The sequence below is a fragment of the Neophocaena asiaeorientalis genome, unplaced genomic scaffold (assembly GCF_003031525.2).
Source record: "Neophocaena asiaeorientalis asiaeorientalis breed wild unplaced genomic scaffold, Neophocaena_asiaeorientalis_V1.1 scaffold14, whole genome shotgun sequence".
NCBI classification, from domain to species: domain Eukaryota; kingdom Metazoa; phylum Chordata; class Mammalia; order Artiodactyla; family Phocoenidae; genus Neophocaena; species Neophocaena asiaeorientalis.
Genome location: NW_020175192.1, coordinates 4,548,843 through 4,573,909, shown reverse-complemented (window position 1 = coordinate 4,573,909; position 25,067 = coordinate 4,548,843). Strand labels below are relative to the sequence as shown.

The following is a 25,067-nucleotide window of genomic DNA, read 5'->3' as shown; positions in this document are numbered from 1 at the left end:
GCTCCAGATGCGCAGGTCCAGCGGCCACAGCCCATGGGCCTAGCTGCTCCGCGGCATGTGGGATCCTCCCAGACCGGCACACGAACCCGCGTCCCCTGCATCAACAGGTGGACTCCCAACCACTGCGTCACCAGGGAAGCCCCTATCTTGCTGCTGAGTCTGTCATACAGAATGAAGTAAGTCAGAAAGAGAAAGACAAATACCGTATGCTAACACATATATATGGAATTTAAGAAAAAAAATCTCTTGCTGCTTTTTAAGAGTTTCTCTTTTTCTTTAATTTTTGGCCTAAGTTGACCTTTTGTAATGAGGTGGATAGACCTAGAGTCTGTCATACAGAGTGAAGTAAGTCAGAAAGAGAAAGACAAATACTGTATGCTAACACATATATATGGAATTTAAGAAAAAAATCTCTTGCTGCTTTTTAAGAGTTTCTCTTTGTCTTTAATTTTTGGCCTAAGTTGACTAATATAGAAATTGGAGCTTTGAAGTGGTGTGCTGCCATGATAAACTTAAAATATATGCCTTTGACTTTGCTGCTGGGTATTGATGGGTAGCAGGTGACAGGAAATGGAAACCACCTGGAAAAAATGGAAATCAATGATAAGAAGTGACAGAACATTTGGTAAAAACTGTAGGACAGACTACATTCTGTAGAAGTTAGATAACAGATTGTTAGCAGTGGAGGTTGGTTTCATTACTCAATTTTGTCAAAGTGTTAAGAGAAAGAGATAATCTCAGGAAACAGTCAACCAGTTTGCAAATCGAATTAATAGGGAATAAATCCAGAAATTTGGGGCCTTTCAGGACTTTAAAGGGTGACCAGTTCCAGATTTCAAATAGTAAGAAATGGAATTTTAAAAGGTTTGAGCAACAAAACGTCAGTAAAAACTCTCAGTTAGAGAAAATTACTCAGGTTAGCACTGCAATCAAGGGTGTGGCCTTACATTATATTTTTCTAGGCTGACTTATGGTTGCCATCACTAAGTTGAGAGAGAGAGAGAGGTGAGAGAGGAGGGAAGGAGAAATAGGAGTTAGGCAAAGAAATTACAGGATGAGAGAAAATATTTGTAAATGATTTGTCTGAAAAGGGTCTAGTATCCAGAAAATAAAGGGCAAAGAAATAAAGCAGATTTGAAAATTATGACTTTAAAAAGTTTTATATGTGTTTTAATTGCATGACAAAGTTACTGAAGACAACTAGATGAGAAACTTCTACGTTTTTGATGGTAGTGTACGCCAAAGGAACTTCAAACTAGATTATACAAGCTTTTGACTATTTGAGAATTAACACAACTCTTGAGCCCTTTACTTCCAGGAAGTAAACTGGAAAAGCCATGCTACTTTCAAGGAGAGTATATTTGTATTTAAGTCTTTTATGATATTTTATGCTTTCTATTTACTATGGTTTTTATTTGATATCATTAAAAATCTTATTTCCTGTCTTATGTGTTTTTCTGATTTTAATGTAACATGTATAATTGACTTACAGAGTCTACAATTAAGCAGTATGTCTTCTTTTAAAAACGACAGTGACCTTAGAAAGTTGTCAGACACTGCCTTTATCATCTTACATGTTATTGTTATTTAGTATTTATACTGTTATTTAGTATTTACTCCCAAATGAGTCATCATCTTTATTGTTCCTTGTTTACTCAGTCAGTGCTTGCTTAGATTTATCCACAAGTTTATAGCTTTATTTGCTTACCTTCTTTCTAGCACCCTACTCTTTCCTTCTTAGTATCTTTTTCATCAAGAGTTTGAGTGGTAAATCGTCTGTTTACTTGAAAATGTCTTTATGTCTCCCTCACTGTTGAATGACAATTTAGTTTGATATCCAATTTCAGACTGACAGTTATTTTTCCAATAGCACTTTGAGAATGTTACTCCATTGCTATTTGGCCTCCATGTTAACTTTTTTTTTTTAATTATGAGGATTTCAAATAAATGCAAAAATAGAAGAATAAAGAACTCAGGTTCAACAGTTATAAACTCGTGGTTAATTCTGTTTCTTTTTTACGTTCCCTACCACTTCCTCTATTCTCATATTATTTGGAGCAAATTATAGACATTATATCATTTCGTGTCTAAGCATTTCAATATATATTGCTAAATGGCCAGAAAATATAACCACAGTATCGTGATCATGGCTTAGAAATTAACGATTTCTTCTATCACCCAATATTCAGTCTGTGTTCAAATTTTCAATTGTTTCATGAGTGTAATAAGTTGCCTTACAGTTTGTGATCACCTAGAAAATAATGTCCACACATTGTTTGAATCAGCATACAAAAGATCTGCTCATTGAATTGGCTCCTTCCCTGCTCGATTTTATTTAGTCTGTGGCTTTTAGTACCATGTTGATACTGATAACTCCAAACTTATATTTCTTCTCTTGCACTCTCTTAGGCAGCCTGTGAGATGGCTACCAATGTTTCCCACATTCTGGTAATCACGCTCTTGTGTAATCCCCTCCTCTTAAATGTGAGCTGTGTGTTTTTGGTTTTTTTTTTTTTTTTTTGCGGTACACGGGCGTCTCACTGTTGTGGCCTCTCCCGTTGCAGAGCACAGGCTCCGGACACGCAGGCTCAGTGGCCATGGCTCACGACCCTAGCCGCTCCGCGGCATGTGGGATCTTCCCGGACCGGGGCACGAACCCGTGTCCCCTGCATTCGCAGGCGGAGTGAACTGTGTTTTATGGTTTGTTTTTAGTGAATAAAATGTGGTCAGGATCACGGGATGTCTCTTGTGAGATTAGGATACAGAAAAACTGTCTTTTGTCCTGGGTGCCCGTTTTCAGTCTCTCTTTTTCTGAGCCCTTGTTCTGAGGGAAGCAAGTTGTGAGTAGCCTTATGGAGAGGCCTGTGTGGCATGGAACTGAGCTTTCTCATTAACAGCCTGGAAAGACCCAATGCCTGCCAACAGCTAAGTGCATGAGCCTTGAAGTGGATCCTATGCTAGTCAAGCCTTGAAATGGTTGCAGCCCTGGCCTAGACTTTGACTGTAGCTTTGTAAGAGTCACTGAGCCAGAGGCATTCGGTTAAGCTGTGCCCAGATACCTGACCTAAGGACACTAGTGATTAATAAATGTTCCCTATTTTAAGCTACTAAATTTTGGGATAATTTGTTATGCAGCAATAGATAACTAACATACCATCCTTCAGCCTATTCTCAACATAAAGTTTTCTTGTTAAAATCTCAGTCAGCTCATGTCCGCCCTCTGCTCAGAATCTTTCAATGGTTTCTTATCTCACCAAGAATAAAAATTAAAGTGCTAACTCTGACCTGTAATGCCCTACAGGATCTCAGCATCTTGTCTCCTCTCTGGCCTCACCCTTTACTTTCTACCTCACTGCTCATGCTACTCCAACCACAGTAGCTCCCTTGCTGCTTTTCAGACATGCCAGGCAGTTCCTCCCAAAGACCTTTGCGCTTGATCCCTTTTCTTCCTGGGATGGTCTGCCAGAGATATTCATTTGTTCCCCTCCTCACCTTCTTCAGTTCTGTGCCCAGATGCCATCTTCTCAGTGAGCCCTATTTAAGACTGAACTTCATCTTCACCAGCCTCTGTTCTAGCACGTGATTCTATGGGCTGGTGGGGCTGTTCTGGTTTGGACTGGCTTAGGTAGTCTGTGGCGCATCGGTGCTCTTTCCTGGATCTGTCATCAGCTCCTGAGTTGGTTGGCAGCTGGATGATCCAGATGGTCTCACGCACTGGTCTGTCTGTTGGACTGTGTTCAGCTAGGGTGCCTTGGCTCCCTTTCACATAGTCTCTCACCCTCCTGCAGGCCAGCTCAGGCTTGTTTACATGTGGTTTCAGGATTCCAAGGCAGTGAGAGGGCAAGCCACAGTGCACAAGCACTTTTCATGTTTGCTTCTGTTACATTTGCTATTGTCTAATTGACCAAAGTAAGTTACATGGCTAAGTCTGGAGTTAGTTCCTAAGAAGTATACCAATGGGAAAGAATACTTTCTACTGTATCTATCACATCTGATTTCTGTTTTAGTTTTTCTAGAATCTCTCAACAATGATCACACTTCCATCGTTAGCTTATCTTCCAGAAAATTGTTTGAGACCTCTTAGCTGATGGTAGCACCTTTCCTTTGTCTACTTTTAGAGGGTTTTCACTGAGAGAAGAGGTAAACATGTAGTGAGTTAGCCACCTTTAATCATAAATCATATTATGGATGTTAATCCTTTGGCTTTTATACTTTGTATTTTCTTACAATCTTTCCTGCATCTTTAAAGATTTTAAAAAGATTTCTATGTATGCAAATATATTTATCTTTTCCTTTAAGACTTCTGGGCTTTGAATCTGAATCGATTTTGAATATATATGTATTTATGTACATATTATATATAGAAACATATAAATAAATTTTATTCTTTATATATATATACATATGTATGAATCCAACTTAATTACTTTTCAAATGGATATTCAGTCTTCCTGCCACTATCCATTGACTATATTTCCCCCAGTGATTTGAAAGCCTACCTTTTCATATATCCTATTTTATTAATTTTTTTTGATGATGCCTATTTCAGTTGATTTAATTATAGTAGTTTAGAGTTTTTCTATTGATTCTCTAAGTACTTTTAAGTAGATAGTTATATCGTTTGCAAATAATGACATACTGTTTTTTCCTTTCTAACATTTATGCCCTTCTTTCTTGTTATCATTTTATCATATTAACCAGGGCATTCAGAACATTTTTGAAAATGGCAGTGATAATAGACTTTGTTACCTAGTTTTATTTTAATTTCTCTGTAATATTTCATAATTTACAATTTTTAATGTTTGCTTTTTGATACTTTTTCTAGTTAAGGCAATTTCCTTCTATTTCTAGCTTACATCCCTCTAATTTTCTTTGTCAGAAAATTTTGGTCAATTTGTATTTTTTTTTTTTTGAGCATGTGAGCTTTAGAATCATCTTATGTTGTTTCAAAAAACTCCTGTGGACTTTTCCATTGGATTTCATAAAATTTATAAATTAATTTAAAGAAAATTGCTATCTTTATATTCCAAGAACTGGATATAGCTTTCAATTTATTTGACTTTTTTTATGAACCATTTTAGAATTTAAAGTTTTTTTAAATTTTAAATTATATATATTCCTTTAGGAATTTATTTACATGGGTATTACACATTTTGTTGTTATTGTAAATGGTTATTTTCTAACTGTTTTATTTGTGTATAGGGAAATGATTGGTTTATATATTAATTTTGTTTCTAGTCACATTACTAAATCCTCTTTTTAAAATAATAGTTATGATGATTCTTTTGGGTTTTCCAGATATATAATATCACATACAAAAGAATGTTAGGATCACAAAACCTTAGAAAGTACCAAAGAGGCAGGTTTAGATGCTACATAGATGCTACAATGTGGCTAGGGTCACAACGCAGGGAAGAATATCTAGTGATACCGTGGGAACTATACCAGAAGAGTATTCTATTGAAAATACCACTATGGTGTTTGGGCTAGGCAGCAGAATGTCTGTCCCAGTAGTCCAAAAGGACCAGATAATTCTATTACTACAAATGTCAGAAGGACCAGATACTCACATGTGGCTGCCATCTGACAATGCTCACTTCTGCAACTAAGTCTTTTTTGGGTGTATGAATAGCAGGAACTAGTAACATGCCAGCACCTTAATTGCAGTGGAGTCTGGTATAGAGTTGTTAGGTTTCCAACGTGTAATAGCACAGGGAGACAAGGTAGAAATAGTTTGAATGATTGAACCTCTCTACAGTATCCCACAGTTCACCTCTAGATGGGCCTCTTAACATCCATATTCACCCTTGTTAAGGTTGGTAACATTCTTAAACTTTCAGGAAACAACATAATAACTTGCTTCTGCCTCATTTAATGTAATCAGTTCGTATACAGGAAAACTAGACATGTAAGTGTACCATGTGAAATTCTAGTTACGGGGAGAATTTACTTTGCTCTATTCTCTTTTAGGGCCAACTATCTATGAGTTTTTAAGATTATACCCGTGGACATACTTCTGTGTACTATTGGCATATCATACATCTACTTTCCCTCCTTCAGTTAGCTGGTCATAGGATACCATAAAAGTAGGTTTTAGGAAATGATGGAAACATGATAGGAGTAGGCCTACTGGAGTATTAATCACCTCGTTATGCAACTTAAAGCTTTTAGGACCTGTTCAAACCCAACCATATATATATATAACACTTCCATTTGATTACTACTCCTGTGAATGCCTGATGATGTCAGTCTGTGAAGAGTGGTTCAGGTTGCAAGATCATATAGTCTGAAGATCACATGGTCTGAATTTTAGCCTCTATCAGAGCCCAGTAGTGAGCTAAAAGCTTTCATAAAAGAAATATACTTACATACTATATTAGATTCCTGTGGCTGCCATAAAAAAGTACCACAAACTGGGTGGCTTAAAACAACAATTTTTTTCCCCTTCTGTTTCTGGAAGCCAGAAGTCCAAAATCAAGGTATTGGCAGTGTTGATTACTTTTGGAGGCTCTGAGGGAGAATCTGTTCCATGCTTCTCTCCTAGCTTCTGATGGCTGCCAGCAATCCTATGCATTCCTTGGCTTGGAGACATGTTACTCCAGTCTCTGCCTCTGTCTTTATATTGATGTCTCCTCTGTGTGTCTTTTCCCCTTCTCTTACTTAATAGGATATTAATCATTGGATTTAGGGTCCAGTCTAATCCGGAATGGTCTCATCTTGAGATCCTTAACTTAATTACACCTTGCAAAGACCCTTTTTTCTTTGCAAGGTTATAAGGTTATAGCCACAGGTTCTGAGTGGACATATCTTTTGGGGCACCATCATTCAATCCACAGCATATACCAATGAGGGCGTGTCTTTGCTTACAAACCTCAGGAGCCTCTGCTGTGATTCTCCTAGAGGGGCTTAACACAGGCTCTGCCACAGACCCTAAAGGAAAAATAGTAGAGCTCCTTGCACAGTAGACTCAGGTAGCTGAGGAGTCTTGTACTCTGGCATCTTACAAATCTGGCAGCCTATGTTTTGTTCAATAAAAATGGTCAAAGCAACATAGCTATATATGATATATATTGCCTCCAAAATCCAAAATGGTCTACCAAGTGTTCTGCCTCTTACTATTTATTATGGAGGATATTTTCGAGTGCGGTTTAGACCACTAGACCATTACAGATGGATGTGTGTGTGTGTGTGTGTGTGTGTTAAGACTCTGGCACGCCTGCTTCTTCAAGGCATCTAATGTACCTGCTACTTCAGGTCTTTCTCTTAGACGATATGTTAGTTTCCTATTGTTGCTGTAACAAGTTATCACAAACTTAATAGCTTAAACAACACAAATTTATTATCTTACAGTTCTGTAAAATGGGTCTCATTGGGTAAAATCAAGGTGTTAGCAGTGCCCTGTTCCTTCTGGAAGCTGCAGGAGACAATCTGTTTCCTTGTCTTGTCCAGATTCTAATGGCTGTTTGCATTTTTTGGCTCATGGCCCCCTTCCTCCATCTTCAAAGTCAGTGGTATTGGGCTGAGGTCTTTACACATGGCCATCTCTTTGGTTTTCTTTTCTGGCTCTTTCTTCTACTGTTAAGAACCCTTGTGATTAAATTAAGACCACAGATAACCGAGGATAATTTTCATATTTTAAGGTCAGTTGATTAGCAGCCTTAATTCTGTTTTGCCATGTAACCTAACAGGTTCTGGGGATTAGGATATGGACATCTTTGGGGGCATTATTCTATCTACCACAGACAGTGAGATTTTTAGGGTCCAGGTAGAAGAAGAACCAGATGATAAAGATCTGAGGCATCTGAGGCAATATGATTGGTGAAGGTATACTGGCATCACTACTAAGCAAAAATGGAAACTTGCTCCTGGCATCTCCTGCTTATTGGGATAGAGAAAACAGCACCTTTTTCTATTAATGGCTACGTACAGGTGCCAATGCCTGTGTTGATTTGGTTCAGTAAAGAGACCATATTTGGACCAATATTAGTTATTGCAATCATTACCTGATTACACTTAAGACAACTCATTGTCATTCTCTATTGCTTATCTATCATGTGCACAGATCAAACAAGTAAAATAACAGAAATCATTGCCCTTGTATATACTTTCTTGGTATAGAAGGGTTTTTGGTTTAATGTTTTGGTGATGGTGCAGGTGATATTCAGAGGTTTCCATTTGACCCTCCCTACCATAACAATCCTCATTCTATGGGTCAGGGAGACAAGATGGGCATTCCACAAGTTACTGATTATATCTGTTTTGACACACTGTTCCATAATTGGGCAGATTATGATAGGATGAACTTGTAGACCCATGAGTGTGTTCATAGATGTGAACCTAATAACTTCCATTCATCACTTGACTTCTTCTGCTAATCATATCTTTTCCTGAAGTGGACCACAGTCTTACTTTAGGTACCCAGAAATCATCATTAGGAGACTTCTTCAGTGGTCCAGTGGTAAAGAATCCACCTTCCAATGCGGCTGACGTGGGTTTGATCCCTGGTTGGGGAACTAAGATCCCACATGCCGTGGGCCAACTAAGCCCATGAGCCACAACTACTGAGCCCTCATGCCTCAACTAGAGAGCCCACGTGCTGTAAACTACAGAGCCCATGCACTCTGGAGCCCAAGTGCCACAACTAGAGATAGAAAATCCATATGCCACAACTAGAGAGAAGCCTGCACGCTGCAACTAAGAGCCTGAGCATCATAATGAAAGATCCTGCATGCTGCAACCCGATGCAGCCAAAAAAAAATAATAATAATAATCATTATTAGTTTAAAGCCAGTGTTTAATATTCCACCAAAGGTCTGAGTAATTGGGTTTTGATTTTGTGGATCCAATCTAAGAATTTTTCTTTTTTTTGATAACAGAAAAATAGCTTATTAATGCATACAGCATGCATCATGGGAGAAACTTAAACCAAAAGTTACTCAAAATGGCAACTTTGAGTTCCAGCTTATCTTCAACAAAAAACATTAAATTTGTAGAGAAGTGACAGACACAGGAAGGCAGTTTTAGGCTTCCAAGGGCAGCAAACTGGAAAGGTAAATATATGGGTGAAAACTAATGAGGTAAAGTTTGTTCATAGATTACTCTGGTCCCGCCTCTGGGCTGATAAGAGTCTGTCTCCAGTATGAGTTTTTTTTTAGGTTGGTCACTTCATCCTACTCACATTTACTGATATGACTGAGATATTTAATCTTAGTGCTTCTTATTTATATCATACTTTTCTGATTTCATGCTTTTTTTTTTGATAAATGTTTTTCACCATAAAAATCTGTGACTTTTTCATTTATTTTCTGGATGCCTTGTGTTTGTATGCTCTTTTTTTTATTAATTTGGAATATTTATAATCTGTTTTATATAATAGATTTAATTTTTAATTTAGGTAGTAACTAGTGATTCCTCACTGTGAGTGTAAGGAAATTTATTTCTTACTACTACTTTCCACCTCGTGCTCTCCTCTTTATTATATGACTATAGCTTTAAAAAATCTTAGTTCTTTTATACCATTAAACAATATGTTTCTACTTTTACCACTTGATTTTCAGCTTTTTAACACTTTTTGGAACCACACTGCAATAAATTTAAGGAAAACAGTATTCACATATGGTAATTCTCTTCTTCTGCTACCCTTCCTCACATTATTCTATATGTTGTTATGTCTTTATCATCATAGTTTATAACACTTGCATCCTATTAAATAGTGATGATTCCCACCATTGTTTTGGCCTATATTCTATATTTAAGTTTATTTTAATGCTCACAGCTAGGCCTTTTACCTCAACTCTATTGATGCCTTTATTGGGAGAAGTTTGTCTGCCTTTTGTGACAGGAACTTGTGAACTATTTTCCTTGATTTTTTGCTTGTAAATAGCTGTCCCTTGCCTGTATATTTGAATGACAGTTTTGCTGGGTATAAAATTCTTGGGTCCACACTTTCTTTTCCTGAATATTTTTTTAAAGACATAGTTCTTCAGTTTTTTAACATTGAATAATGTTTTTAAAGAATCTCAAGCCAACCTGCTTTTCTCTTCTTATGCCCAATATGATTTTCACTTTTCCTTTTTGCTCATATGCCCATAGGATTCTTTCTTTATCTTCGACATCCAATAAGTTTAGTAGAATATGTCTCAGTTTTAATGAATTGTTATTAGTTATTCCTGAAATGCAGTGTACTTTCTAGTCTATTGTTTCAAATCTTTTATTTCAGGAAAGTCTTCTTGAAGTATATATTTGATACTTTTTAATTCATTTGTTCGCTTTTCTTCAGGAACAGCAAATTTTGTATAAGTTGAATACCTCTCCGTGCCCCCTTTTAGTCTTTCATAGCTATCTTATCTGTTTTTAAACAAAGTGTTTTCAAGATTTCTATAGGAGTACACAGTGATGTCTCATGTTTGCATAAGCAAGTCTTATAAAAGAACCTGAACAAATATTTAGTCAAATTTAAAACACAGTTATTAACTGTTTTTTTTATTTCTTCAGGTTTTCAAAATTCATTTCTACAAATTATATTTCCAGAGAAAATCCAAGCAAATACAAGTGATAATTCAAAAGTAGAAAATGTAAGAGATTTTCCATAATGTTGTTATATGAAATTTCTTATTTTTATTACATAGCAGTGAAATACATCAATTCCATTATAGTATGACTATAACTAACCAATATTACTATTGATAAGGAATGTAAAGTTTTGATGGTAAAAGCAAACATGTAAATCAGAATGTTCTAATTTGTCTAACATTTGTCATTTCCTCATGGTAAAACCATTTTTTAAAGTTCAAAGAGAGAATATAATGTAAAAGAATTAGGGTATTATCTGAATGGTATCTAGATGATTCAAATGAAGAGAATAATTTTCTCCAAAATGGTTAAGGAGAATCTGTTTTAACTAAAACCTGGTTCCTCCGTCTCTACCCTTGTACCTACCAGTTCTCAGAGAGTATAAACCCTTTCTTCTGTTATTTTTGTTAGAAAGGGCAATATTTCATCCCATTCATTGATTTATTTAACATATTTCTCTGGACTTGTGTGCATAACTACATGCTAAGAGCCTTAGGAGATAAAAAAAGAAATACAAAAAAGCAAGCCTTGCTTATAAGTGGCCAATCTTTTGATAACACTTTATTTTTACCAGTTTTAATGAAGTATAATGTATACACCACAGAATTCACCCATTGTAAGTGTACAACTCAGTGATCATTAGTACATGAATAGAATTATGTAAACATTACCACAAATCCAGTTTTAGAACATTTTGATTGCCTTAAGTTCCTTCCTGCCTATGTGCAGTTTTTCTCTGCTTCCATCCCCAGCCCTTGGCAACTGCTGATCTGTTTTGTGTTTCTATAATTTTGCATTTTCTAGACATTTCATAAAAATGAAATATGTGATATGTAGGACTTTGCATTGAGCTTCTTTCACTTAAGATTATCCATTTTGCAACATTTATCAATACTTCATAAATTTTTTATTTCTTAATACATGTAGATAACACATTTTGTTTATCCATTTACCAGTTAAATTCAAGATTGTTTTCAGATATTGACTATTTTGAGTCATTCTGCTATGAATATTTATGTATGGACATATAGTTTTCTTTCTCTTGGGTAGATTCTTAGAAGTGAAATTGCTGTGTCGTATGGTAGGTTTATGCTTATCATAGTAATAAACTGCCAAACTATTTTCCATAATGACTTATTAGTTTACATTTCCCATCAGCAATATATGATGATTCAGTTTTTCCACATACTTGTCAACACCTGATGTTGTCTCTTTTGATTAAATTTATTCTAACAGGTATGTACTGATATCTCATTTTAGCTTATATTTGCATTTCTCTAATGAAAAATGCTGTAGAGCATCTTTCATGACCTACTAGCTATCTAAATACCTTTTTGGTGAAATGTCTATTAAATTATTTGCCCATTTTAATTTTTTAACCTATTATTATTTTTAACATATTTATTGGGCTACAATTAGTATATAATATTATATTAGTTTCAGGTGTACTATGCAGTGATTCAGTATTTTTTTACCAGTATTTTCAGATTACCACAATAAGTCCAGTTACCATCTGTCACCCTACAAAGTTGGTATACAATTATAATTATTTTTAAAAATGTATTCATCCTGGTATATATGTATATACTTATTTACTGAAGTATAGTTGTTTTACAATATTGTATTAGTTTCAGATGTACAGCATAGTGATTCAGTATTTTTACAGATTGTCCTCCATTATAGGCTATTAAAAGATAATGGCTATAATTTCCTATGCTATACAGTATATCCTGTTGCTTATCTATTTTACATATAGGAGTTTGTATCTGTTAATCCCATATCCCTAATTTGTCCCTACCTGTTTCCCTGTCCCCTAGGTAACCACAAGTTTGTTTTCTATATCTGTGAATCTATTTCTGTTTTGCATATACATTCATCTGTATATTTTAGATTCCACATATAAGAGATATCATAAGTATTTGTCTTTCTGTGACTTATTTCATAAGCATAATATTCTCTAAGTTCATCCTTATGGCTACAAATGGCAGAATTTCATTCTTTTTTATGGCTGAGTTATATTCCATTGTATATATATATATACTACATCTTCTTAATCCAGTCATCAGTTGATGGGCATTTGGGTTGCTTCCACGTCTTGGCTATTGTAAATGGTGCTGCTATGAACATTGGGATGCATGTATCCTTTCAAATTAGTGTTTTGTTTTTTCCAGATATATACCTGAAGTGGAATTGCTGGATCTTACAGTAGTTCTATTTTTAGTTTTTTTGAGGAACCTCCAACTGTGTTCCACAATGTCTGCACCAAGTTACATTCCCACCAACAGTATACAAGTATTCCCTTTTGTCCATATCCTTGCCAACATTTGTTATTTGTAGACTTTTTGATGATAGCCATTCTGACAAGAGTGAGGTGATATCTCAATTTTGTTTGTTACAGTATTATTGACTATATTCCCTATGTGTACCTAACATCCCCTGCTTGATTGATTGACTGATTTTTAAATTGTAGTATAGTTGATTTATAATATATTAGTTTCAGGTGTACAACATAGTGATTCAATATTTTTATAGATTGTACTCCATTTAAAGTTATTACAAAATAATGGTCACATATCCCTGTGTTGTACAATATAACCTTGTTGCTTACTTATTTTATACATAGTAATTTGTACTTTTTAATTCCATACCCTTATCCTGCCCCTCCCCACTTCCTTCTCCCCACTGGTAACCACTAATTTGTTCTCTATATCTGTGAGTCTGTTTCTGTTTTTATACATGGTACAATTACCATGGAATACAGTTGGAGATTCCTCAGAAAAACTGAAAATAGAACTACCATATAATTAAGCAATTCCAGTTCTGTATACATATACAAAAAAAACCCTGAAAACACTAATTCGAAAAGTTACATGCACCCCAATGTTCTTAGCAGCATTATTTACAATAGCCAAGATATGGAAGCAACCTAAGTGTCCATCAACAGATGAAGGGATAAAGATATACACACGCACACATACATATACATATGACAGAATATTACTCAACCATAAAAAAGAATGAAGTTCTGACATTTGCAACAAAGCAGATGGACTTAGAGGGTATTATGCTTAGAGAAATAAGTCAGTAAGGTAAAGACAAATTCTCTGTGTTATCACTTATATGTGTAATATAAAAAATAAAACAAATGAATGTCTATAACATTGAGTGTATAACCATGATATCTCATTGTGGTTTTGAGTTGCATTTTTCTGATGATTAGTGATGTTGAACATTTTTTCATGTGCCTGTTGGCCATCTGTAGGCCATTTTTGGAAAATGTCAGTTCAGGTCTTCTGCCCGTTTTTTGATTGGGTTGTTTGGGGTTTTTTTTGATATTGGGTTGTATGAGCTGTTTATATATGTTGGATATTAATCCCTTGTCGCTTGTATCATTTGCAAATATTTTCTCCCATTTACTAGTTGTTTTTCCATTTTGTTGATGGTTTCCATTGCCATGCAAAAGCTTTTAAGTTTAATTAGGGTCCATTTGTTTATTTTTGCTTTTGTTTCTTTTGCTTTAGGAGACAGATTTGAAAAATATTGCTATAATTTACGTCAGAGAGTGTTCTGCCTATGTTCTCTTCTAAAAGTTTAATGGTTTCCGGTCTTACATTGAGGTCTTTAATCCATTTTGAGTTTACTTTTCTATATGCTGTAAGGAAATATTCTAATTTCATTCTTTTACATGTAGCTGTCCAGTTTTCCCAATACCACTTACTGAAGAGGCTGTCTTTTCTCCATTGTTTCTTGCCTCCTTTGTTGTAACTAACTGGAAGTTCATGGGTTTATTTCTGGGCTGCTCTCATGCATTGATCTGTGTGTCTGTTTTTGTGCCAGTACCATGCTGTTTTGATTAATGTAGGTTTGCAGTACAGCTTGAAGTCAGGGAGCATAATACTTCCCACTCTGTTCTTCTTTCTCAAGATTGCTTTGGCTATTTGGTGTCTTTTGTGGTTCCATATAAATTTTAGGATTATTTGTTCTAGTTCTGTGAAAAATGTCATGGGTATTTTGATAAGGATTACATTAAATCTCTGGATTACTTTGAGTAGTATGGACATTTTAACAATATTAATTCTTCTAACCCAAGAACACAGGATAACTTTCCATTTCTTCATATCGTCTTCAGTTTCCTTCAACAATCTTTTATAATTTTCAGAGCATTTTCACCTCCTTGGTTATGTTTATTCTTAGGCATTTTATTCTTTTGGATGCAATTTTAAACACAATTGTTTTCTTCCTTTCTCTTTATGAGTTTATAATTAGTGTGTAGAAAAGCAACAGATTTCTGTATGTTAATTTTGTGTCCTGCAACTTTACTGAATTCATTTATTAGTTCTAATAGTTTTTTGGTGGAGACTTAAAGGTTTCTTTATATAGTATCATATCATCTGCAAATAGTGACAGTTTTACTTCCTCCCTTCCAATTTGGATGCCTTTTATTTCTTTGTCTTGTCTGACTGTTGTGGCTAGAACTTCCAATACTATGTTGAATAGGAGTGGTGAGAGTCGGCATTCTTGTCCGGTTCCTGATTTTAGAGAAAAAGCTTTCTGCTTTTCACCATTGAGTAGATGTAAGATGTGGGTTTGTCATAAATGGCCTTTATTATGTTGAGATATGTTCTGTCTATATCAACTTTGCTGAGAGCTTTTATCATGAATAGATGTTGAATTTTGTCAGATGAATTTTATGCATTAATTGAGGTGAATATGTGATTTTTATGCTTACTTTTGTTAATGTGGTGTATCAGATTGATTGATTTTCAAATATTGAACCATCCTTGCATTCCTGGACTAAACCTTACTTGATCATGGTGTTTGATCCTTTCTGTATATTGTGTTTGGTTTGTTTATATTTTGTTGAGGATTTTTGCATCTATGTTCATCAGCAGCATTGGGGTGTAATTTTCTTTTTGGTAGTGTCTTTGGTTTTGGTATCAGGGTGATGATGGTCTTGTAGAATTAATTTGTGAGTGTTCCATCCTTTTCAATTTTTTGGAATAGTTTGAGAAGGTTAGGTGTTAACTCTTCTCTGTATGTTTGGTAGACTTCCCCTGTGAAGCCATCTGATCCTAGATTTCTGCTTGCTGGAAGTTCTTTAAAATTACAAATCCAATTTCACCAATAGTGATCTGTCTGTTCACATTGTCTGTTTCTTCCTGACTCAGTCTCGGAAGCTTGTATGCTTCTAGAAATTTGTCCATTTCTTCTAGATTGTTGAGTTTGTTGGCATATAACTGTAGTATTCCCTCTCTCTTATGATTTTTTGTATCTCTGTGATATTGTTATTTCACCTCTTTCATGCCTGATTTTGTTTATTTGGGTCTCCTCTTGTTTTCTTGATGAGCCTGGCTAAAAGTTCATCAATTTTTTTATCTTTATAAACACCAGCTCTTGGTTCCTTGATCCTTTCTTTTTTTTTTTTTTTGATCTCTATTTATTCCCTCTATGATCTTTATTATTTCATTCCTTCTGCTAACTTTGGTCTTTATTTGTCCTTCTTTTTCTAATTCCTTTAGATGGTAGGTTAGGTTGTTTGTTTGATGTTTTTCATATTTTTTGAGTTTGGCCTGTATTTCTATAAACTTCCTTTTTAGAACTGCTTTTGCCACATCCCATAGATTTTGGTAAGTTATGTTTTTATTTTCATTTGTATTGAGGTATTTTCTGATTTCTCTTTGATTTCTCCATTGACCCATTGGTTTTTTAGTAGCATATTGTTTAGTCTCCATGCGTTTGTGCTTTTCTCATTTTTCTTCCTGTAATTGATTTCTAATTTCATAACGTTGTGGTCAGAAAATATGCTTGATATAATTTTTATCCTTAAATTGTTGAAATTTGTTTTATGGCCTAGTGTGTGATCTGTCCTGGAGAACGTTCCATCTGTGCTTGAAAAGAATGTGTATTCTGATGATTTTGGATAGAATTTCCTGTAGATATATATTAAGTCCAACTGGTTAGTATGCCATTTAAGGCCACTGTATTTTTTCTGTCTGGATGATCTGTTCATTGATGTAAGTAAGGTGTTAAAGTCCCCTACTATTATTATATTATTGTTAATTTCTCCCTTTGTGTCTGTTAATGTTTGCTTTGTATATTTATATAAATATAAAATAATAAAATATATAAAATTTATATAAAAACAGGCACCCAATACAGGTATTGGGTGCATATATGTCAATCAGTGTAACATCCTCTTCTTGTATTGATCCCTTTATCATTATATAATGCCCTTCTTTGTCTTTTGTTTTAGACTTTGTTTTAAGGTCTATTTTGTCTGATATGAGAATTGCTACCCCCCACTTTCTTGTTGTCACTATGTGCATGAAATATCTATTTCCATCCCTTCACTTTCAGTCTGTGTGTGTCTTTAGCTCTGAAGCAATTCTCTTGTAAGCAGCATGTAGATGGGACTTGTTTTTTTTTAATATAGTTAGCCACCTTATGTCTTTTGATTGGACCATTTAATCCATTGACATTTAAAGTAATTATTGATAGATATGTACTTATTGTCCTTTTGTTACTTGTTTTCTGGTTCTTTTTGTAGTTGTTCTCTGTATTTCTTCTTTTTTTTGTTTCTTCCCTTATGGTTTGATGATTTTCTGTAGTGTTATGTTTGTGTTCCTTTTGCTGTAGTTTTTGTGTATTTGTTGTAGGTTTTTGATTTGTTGTGACCATGGGGTTCATATATGTTGACCTATAACTCTGTCTACTTGTTTTAAACAGGTAGTCCTTTAAGTTCAAACACATCCTTAAAGAGCTACCTTTTTTTACTCCCTCCCCCACATTTTTTATTATTGTTGTCATATTTTATATCTTCATGTTTATCCCATTACTGATTATTATAGTTATGTTTGATTTTACAGTTTTGTCTTTCAGTCTTCATGCTAGCTTATTTAAGTTGTCAATCCTCAGCCTTTACTGTATATTTGCCTTTACTAGTGGGATTTTTCCTTTCCTGTAGATTCTTACTTCTTATTACAGCCTTTCTTTTTCACTTAGAGAAGACCTTTTAACATTTCTCTTATGTTATGTTTAATATTGATGAACTCTTAATTTTTGCTTGTCTAAGAAGTTCTTTATCTCTCCTCCAATTCTAAATGATAATTTTGCTCTGTAGAGTATCCTAGTTTGCAGGTTTTCCTTTTCAGGACTTTGAATATATCATGTCACTGCCTTTTGGCTCACAAGGTTTCCACAGAATAATCAGCTGATAGCCTTATGGGAGTTCCCTTGTGTATGACTCTACCTTTCTCTCTCTTTTTTTAAATTAGTTATGCATTTTATACATATTAGTGTATATATATCAATCCCAATCTCCCAATTATCTTTCTCTTGCTGCCTTTCAAATTCTCCTTTTATCTTAACCTTTTGCCATTTTAATTATCATATATGTCTTGATGTAGTCTCTTTGGGTTCATCTTGTTTGGGGTCCTCTGTGCTTCCTGCATCCAAATTTCTGTTTCTTTTTCAGGTTTGGGAACTTTTCAGCTATAATTTCCAACCCCCAGTCCCTGGCCATAATCCCTTTATAATTTCAGTTTGGGTTGTTGGTTCCCTGGCTCTTGAGATACTACTGCAAGAGTTAGTAACCTTCTCTGGAGAATTGCCTTTCAGTTATTGAGCTGCCTGGGAGTTACTCGACCCCATCCCCCAGGGTAACCCTTCAGCCAGTGCCTAATTGTTACATGGGTCTAAAAGCCCAGCTCCACTGTCTCAGGTGGGAAAGACTCTGAGACACAAGTTTTACTCTAGAGTTTCCCCGAAGTATCAGGCTAAGGCTAGAATTTACCTGAAATCATATTTTCTTTTCTTTTTTTTTTTTGTGGTATGCAGGCCTCTCACTGTTGTGACCTCTCCCGTTGCGGAGCACAAGCTCCGGACGTGCAGGCCCAGCAGCCATGGCTCACGGGCCCAGCCGCTCTGCGGCATGCGGGATCCTCCCAGACTGGGGCACGAACCCGTGTCTCCTGAATCGGCAGGTGGACTCTCAACCACTGTGCCACCAGGGAAGCCCTGAAATCATATTTTCTTTAGCTTTATCTTCCTCCCTATTTTGCTTCTCTTACTTCCTTGCAGGTTCCTCCAGAGAGTGCTCCCTAAATAAAGCACTGACAAAAGTATCCTCATTTCAGACCCTACTTCTGGGAAACCTGACACTAACTGACTAGTCCATAGTTTTTATTAAACAGAAAGATAAATTCTCAATGTAGGTCACTGTAAATTCAGATAAGTCTACTTCTTCTGAGACCCCCAATGCTTAAAGGTCTACAGGGTTTCCAGACCTTTACTAAAATATGTTTTGTGAAAATGAGTGATATTTTTTTTCCTGGAATCCTATGATTGTTTTTTGAAAATTAATTTTTATTGGAGTATAGTTGATTTAAAATGTGTTATTTTCTGCTGTACAGCAAAGTGAATCAGTTATACATATATCCTCTCTTTTTTTAGATTCTTTTCCCATATAGGTATTACAGAGTATTGAGTAACATTCCCTGTGCTATACAGTAGGTTCTTATTAGTTATCTATTTTATATATAGTAGTTTGTATATGTCAATCCCAAGCTCCCAATTTATCCCCCTCTTCCTCCTTGGTAACCATAAGTTTGTCTTCTATATTTGTGACTCTCTGTTTTATAAATAAGTGCATTTGTACCATTTTTTTAGATTCCACATATAAGCAATATCATATGATATTTGTCTTTCAAATATTTGTCTGATTTACTTCACTCAGTATGACAATCTCTAGGTCCATCCATGTCACTGCAAATGGCATTATTTCTTTCTTTTTTATGGCTGAGTAATATTCCATTGTATATATGTACCACATCTTTATCCATTCATCATCCATTGATGGATATTTAGGTTGCCTCCATGTCCTGGCTATTGTAAATAGGGCTGCAACGAACATTGGGGTGCATGTATCTTTTTGAATTATGGTTTTCTCTGGATATATGCCCAGGACTGGGATTGCTGGGTCATATGGTAGCTCTATTTTTAGTTTTTTAAGGAACCTCCATGCTGTTCTCCATAGTGGCTGTACCAATTTACATTCCCACCAACAGTGTAGGAGGGTTCCCTTTTCTCCACACACTCTCCAGCATTTATTGTTTGTAGATTTTTTGATGATGGCCATTCTGACTGGTGTGAGGTGATACCTCATTGTAGTTTTGATTCGCATTTCTCTAATAATTAGTGTTGTTGAGCATCTTTTCATGTGTCTCTTTGCCATCTGTATGTATTCTTTGGAGAAAGGTCTATTTAGATCTTCCACCCATTAGATTGGGTCGTTTGTTGTTTTGATATAAAGCTGCATGAGCTGTTCGTATATTTTGGCAATTAATCCCTTGTTGGTTGCTTTGTTTGCAAATATTTTCTCCCATTCTGTGGTTGTCATTTTGTTTCATCTATGGTTTCCTTTGCTGTGCAAAAGCTTTTAAGTTTAATTAGTCCCCATTTAGTTTTTTTTGTTTTTATTTTCATTACTCTAGGAGGTGGATCAAAAAGATATTGCTGTGATTTATGCCAAAGAGTGTTCTGCCTCTATTTTCCTCTAAGAGTTTTATAGTGTCCGGTCTTACATTTAGGTTGTTAATCCATGTTGATTTTATTTTTGTGTATGGTGTTAGAGAGGGTCCTAATTGCATTCTTTTACATGTAGCTGTCCAGTTTTTCCAGCACCACTTATTGAAGAGACTGTCTTTTCTCCATTGTCCATCCACTTTGTCATAGATTAGGTGACTACAGGTGTGTGGGTTTATCTCTGGACTTTCTATTCTGTTCCATTGAAGAGGAGTGATTTTGGAACCATATGAGTGAGTGAACAGGAAAAGTGTTTTCTGAAAGTGTTGAAATTATTGTAACACTTTACAAATAAAAATTCCAGAAGGGATTGAGTTTCTTAATCATTGCAAGTCTGTTATTAAAAATTAAAACACATATTTGCTGGTATTATTCAATAAATTCTCTTATGGCCTCCATTGATCAACCCCTCTACATTCTTTAAAGATCTAGCTAATTTTCTGTACATAGTCTGCAGAGAGAATGCGTGTCATGCTACCTCTCACAGTATAGTTAGAGGGAGTATATCTGGTATACTAATATTTTAATAATTATTATGTTTTCATTTTGAGAAAAATATTCATCCCAGAACTACTTTGGGGGACTTGTGCATCAGGTCCACTTTAGAAAGAGATAAAAATTCTCCAGCATCTCTTTTCAGTTATTGCATTCAGATCTCTAAGGGGAATTTTTTTTCACTCATGTAAATTTTACAGCTAGGACATGTTGCTGCTTCAGTATCAGTATCCTATGTTTGGTATTTCTGCCTTATATTTGACACATACCTGTTTTGCTTCTTTCTTCAATTTATTTCTGGTTTTACTTAAAAAAACCTTTAAAATTTTTAGAATGATTTTAGATTTATGAAGAATTTGCAAAGATGCTACCGTGAACTCCCATATATGTTCGCTCAGTTTTCCCTAAAGTTAACATCTTATATAACCATGTTGATACATTACATTTATCAAAACTAAAAAATTAACATTGATATCTTACTATTAACAAACCGTAGGATTTATTTGGATGTCACCAGTTTTTCCACTAATGTTCTTTTCCTGTTCCAGGATCTAATTCAGGATACTACATTGCTGTTAGTTGTTATATCTCCCCAGTCTCCTTTGCTCTGTTTTTCTGTTTCATGACCGTGTCATTTTTAAAGAATATTGGTCAGATATTTTGTAGAACGTCCCTCAGTTTGGATTTCTCTGATGTTTTATCATGATTAGACTGAGGTTATGAGTTTTAGGGAAGATTACCGTAGAGGTAAAGTGCTCTTCTCATCACATCATAGCAGCAGGTACATGGTATCCACTTGACTTCATAACACCAGTGATGTTGACCTTTCTGTTTCATTTTTGATCATTTACTAGATCTTTTAACAACTTGCCTTATTATCTCTTGATTTGTATTGTCTCCTTGTTGCTTCTTATTTTCACAGATCCGGAAAGGCTTATCTTTTTTTGTGTTGTGGTATTTGTGTCTTTTAGGTTTTTATATGCTTTAACTAAGTTTTCTTTTTAATGATGATCTAACTCTGGCTTTTCACATGTTCTCTTTTGCAAGATAAAATCTCATCACTTAGGTTCACTGACCAACTGATATTGCAACTCATTGCCATCCATGTTTTAACCTGAGAATAATTGGGATGGAGTAAAAAAACTATGCCAAATTTTGTTCAAGTGTCTTCTGTTTAAAAATATAGGAAGCAAGCCATACATTTCAGGAAAATGGTTAAAATAAATAATTTTTGTGCCTAATGGATTAAGTTAATCTTCACTGATGTGTAGAGTACCTTATTATCCCAATGATGCTACCTGAGTAGGCATTACAGCATGGCACATCGCCTCTTCTTTTAGAAGAGTTTAAAATTCAGTCACGTATGATTTCTAATGCTCTAAACTCCTTAGATTGGGCTTGTTTTTGTGGATATAGTAAGAATGGATAATATAATAAATAAATATTATCATTTTTGATATATTATTGCAGATTTTAAATCACACATAGTCTGAGACATTTTAAGCATTATATGGAAGGATTAGTTGATGTAAAATTGTTGTTTCACTTCTTCTATTACATTTGTCTTCACTCTCAGTTGTTCTGGATTCTCTAGGAACAGGTATCCTATATTATTCCAATAGATGAGAAACCGTATACCGTGCACCTTAGGCAAAGGTAATTTTTTATTCTTTACTTTTAGATTTAATTTTATTTATATGAATTTATTTACTTATAATAAAAATAGAGTGTTAAAAATAATGTACTTGTTTATTAAAAATTTTAGTTGTCTCAGATGAACAGATGCTCTCCTGTGAATTAATTTTTTGGTCTTAATGCCTCATAGTCTTTTGTGAATAGGGGGGTTAGGAACAGGAAAAATAGGGACTTGTCTCCTGAAGATTAATCTATATGATCTTAAGTTGGCAGAACCAGCAGGACCTGTGTAATCAGGGCAGGATGTGATAAGAAAGAAGTAAGTCTGTAACTGTATCAGTTAGGGTTTGATCAGGGAGGCAGGCTCACCACCAGGAAAATGAAATAAGGGATTTAATATAGAAATTAGATCATACAGTGTTCTGGAAACTGGTGAATAATTTATGGAAAATAGTACCAGCTATATACCATGCCTAAGAGAATTATGAACATATTTTAAATAACTTTCTGTAGGGTTTAATTCTCTCTTGGAAACCCAGTAGAGAAAGGCTGGCTTGGAAGCAATTTGTAACTTTCAAGAAGTAGATATCAGTTAAATTTTGGGTGTAGAACTAGACTACATGGTATTAAGGAGAGGTGAGTTGTGAGAAACTGAAAGTATTAAGTGAAAATGACTTTTTCAGAAATGTTCAGCAGAGAAAAAAAGAGTATGAATGCTTTTTAAGGAAGAAAAAACAAAGTATTTTGGCTGAGAGGAAGTTTCTTAAAGAGAGAAGTATAAACAAGTGATTCATTGTGTTGTTAGATGCCACAAAATGGCATTGAGTAAAAGAAGTGTTAACCTACCTACTCCTTTAGACAGAAGGGAAGAATAGTAAATGACCACTCAAAGAACTTTTCAAGTGCATAAGAGGGAAAGAGAGAACTCATATTATATTTGAGTATCTTATTGAAACTATAAGCAGTAGTAAGAAATAGAGGGACTGGAGCTTGGGAGATGGATAGAGCATGTATATACTCTGTTTTTGGAAATCACCTGTATAATAATTAGGACACCATGACTATGGGAAGTCATAGGAAGCTATTGCAAGAAGCTTATATGGGAAATAATGAGAAGTATAATTATGACCATGTAGGATTTCTTTTTTTTTTAAGACATAGCTGAGGTGTCAGAAAAAAAGATTAGATAACAGATTGGACATAGTGGTAGCACAGATTTGGTGGGGCAGTGAAGGAGAAGGAGAGCACGTCTGCGTCAGGGGATATCCAGGAGAAATGTCCAGTGGCAGTTTGATTGATAGATAGATAGATTGATTGATTGAAGTATAGTTGTCTTACAATATCATATTATTTTCAGGTGTACAATATAGTGATTCTATATTTTTATACATTACAAATCATATAATTATGTTATATTGACTGTATTCCCTGTGTTGTACGTTGCATCCCTATGACTGACTTATTTTATAACTGGTAGTTCATACCTCTTAATCCCCTTCACTTATATATTAAAGGCCATTTATGACAAATCCACAGCTAACATCATACTCAATGATGAAAAGCTGAAAAGTTTTTCCTCTAAGGCCAGGAATAAGACAAGGATGCCCCCTCTCACCACTTTTATTCAACACAGTATTGGAAGTCCTAACCATAGCAATTAAAAAGAAATAATATGCATCCACATTGGAAAGGGAGAACTAAAATGGTCACTATTTACAGATGGTAGGATAACATAGAAAACCCTACAGACTCCACCAAAAAGCTATTAGGACTAATAAATGAATTCAGTAAAGCTGCAGGATACAAAATTAATACACAGAAATCTGTTGCATTTCTATACACTAATAACGAAATACCAGAAAAAGAAATCAAGAAAACAATCCCATTTACAATTGCATCAAAAAGAAAAAATACCTGGGAATAAATTTAACGAAGGGAGATGAAAGACCTGTACTCTGAAAGCTGTAAGACATTGATAAAGAAATTGAAGAGAACACCAATAAATGGAAAGATATACCATGCTTATGCATTGGAAGAATTAATATTGTTAAAATGTCCATACCACTAACCAAGGCAATCTACAGATTCAGTCCAATCCCTATCAAAATACTCATGCATTTTTCACAGAAGTAGAACAAATAATCCTAAAATTTGTATGAAACCACAGAAGACCCCAAATAACCAGTTATATTTAGTTCGGGTCATGCGAGAGAGTTGTGGGTTTCAGAGCCATCTTTTTTATATAGGTATAAATCAGGCATCAGAAATGAACAAGATACAGAGGTGGGGGTGAATATTAATGATGAGAAGGAAAAACAACCAGAATTGAAGGCCATGGAAGCATTTAAGTGAAGAAGTAAGGATCCAGATGAAGGGACTTATAAAAGTAGACAAAAAGATATGAGGGAAACCAGAGGTAAATGGTATGATTGAAGTTGAAGAGTACATGTTTTAAAGAAGGGGAGTGTGGTCAACAGTGTGTTAGAGTAGTTTTACGTGACTCAAACTGCTTTTTGGATTTAACAACAAGCGGGTCATTAGTAATCTCTATGGCAACTGTTTTAAGGGAGGATTCCCAGCAGAAGCTAGACTGGGTGGTCTAGTTACATTACGTTGGATTGAGGAGTGAGCACCAGGTGAGAAAGCTTAAGTAAAATAGCATAATAAGGACAGGGAATGATACCAGAGAAGGTTGAACTTAGACTTGTAGTTTCAACACCTATGTTCTGGTTAGTATGACTTTTACAGAATACTCTTCCACTTCATTATAGTAATATATATTT

The 25,067-nt window shown here is 35.0% G+C and overlaps 1 protein-coding gene across 1 annotated transcript in view; it reads left to right on the top strand.

Annotated features, from left to right (window-relative positions):
* LOC112413121 (disintegrin and metalloproteinase domain-containing protein 32-like) overlaps positions 1-25,067 on the top strand; it is a 153,038-nt gene that overhangs the window by 4,407 nt on the left and 123,564 nt on the right. The window contains exons 2-3 of the mRNA XM_024764983.1: positions 10,497-10,574; positions 22,244-22,305. Coding sequence (XP_024620751.1) covers positions 10,497-10,574; positions 22,244-22,305 — 140 coding nt within the window. The remainder of the gene's footprint in view (positions 1-10,496; positions 10,575-22,243; positions 22,306-25,067) is intronic.